The following is an 864-nucleotide window of genomic DNA, read 5'->3' as shown; positions in this document are numbered from 1 at the left end:
TTACATAAAGAAGAGAACTCACCTGTGCTGTCTGATCTCTGATTGGTCCGTCTGCAGGTAAACGAACGTCAGGTGAGCAGGACGTGTGTCTGGAGAAGCAGCTGGAGCGCTTCGAGTGGCAGCTGAGGACTTTGAAGGAAGTGCTCTCGGCCAATGGGAACCCAGAGAGGGCGGAGCTTCTCAAAGACCACGCCGACGAAGATGTGTGCGCCCTCGTCCTCAGCATCCTGGACAAGGTGAGAAGAAGAAGACTGAAGGTTCAGGAACAAGATCCAGCAAAGACACAGTCATCTTTATATTTATATGAACCTGATCCAGACACATAATAATAATCATAATAATAATATAATAATAATAATACTAACAGCATAAAAAACATCTGACAGTAATTGAAGAGTCAATAAAATATGTCAAAACAATAATTTGGGATAAAACAATATAAATATTTATATTTTTATATTTACAACCACTAAATTCTTAATATTTATTTTTATATTTGCACATTTACAGAAATTCCTACTTTTCATTTGCATGTTATCGTATAGTATTTCTAATTTATCTAATTTATCTTATTTATTCTAGAGTCTGTTTCTATTCTTGTTTTATTTAAGAGATTTAAAGGAAGTTACTGAGTCACAGCTTCAGATTTCAGTTACACAGTTTTTTTCTTTGTTTTCTCAATAAACTCCGTGTTTGAAAGTTTTTCTTTCTTTTTACATTTTAACTTCAGGTTTTTATTGATGCTCAGGTGATTAAGTAATTACAGTAATCAGAGTTTTAGCTGCTGTTAACACTCCAGAGTCGTCAGCGCTTCTTCTTCATTTTGTTGTGATGTGATTTTCAGGTGAAAACGGAGACGACGGC

At 35.5% G+C, this 864-nt stretch overlaps 1 protein-coding gene across 1 annotated transcript in view; it reads left to right on the top strand.

Annotated features, from left to right (window-relative positions):
- Nucleotides 1–41: 41 nt before the first annotated feature.
- The window catches only part of ccdc69 (coiled-coil domain containing 69), a gene marked incomplete at its 5' end in the record, with an annotated part of 14,182 nt that continues 13,359 nt past the window's right edge, over nt 42–864 (top strand). Inside the window, 2 exons of the mRNA XM_087169687.1 lie at nt 42–236; nt 845–862. Coding sequence (XP_087025813.1) covers nt 42–236; nt 845–862 — 213 coding nt within the window. The remainder of the gene's footprint in view (nt 237–844; nt 863–864) is intronic.

Source organism: Seriola lalandi, unplaced genomic scaffold, assembly GCF_002814215.2.
Source record: "Seriola lalandi dorsalis isolate HSWRI2012SDOR001 ecotype SW California unplaced genomic scaffold, Sedor1 jcf7180002054907, whole genome shotgun sequence".
NCBI classification, from domain to species: Eukaryota; Metazoa; Chordata; class Actinopteri; order Carangiformes; family Carangidae; genus Seriola; species Seriola lalandi.
Note: the sequence above shows the minus strand (reverse complement) of the source record. Positions and strands in the feature narration are given on the sequence as shown.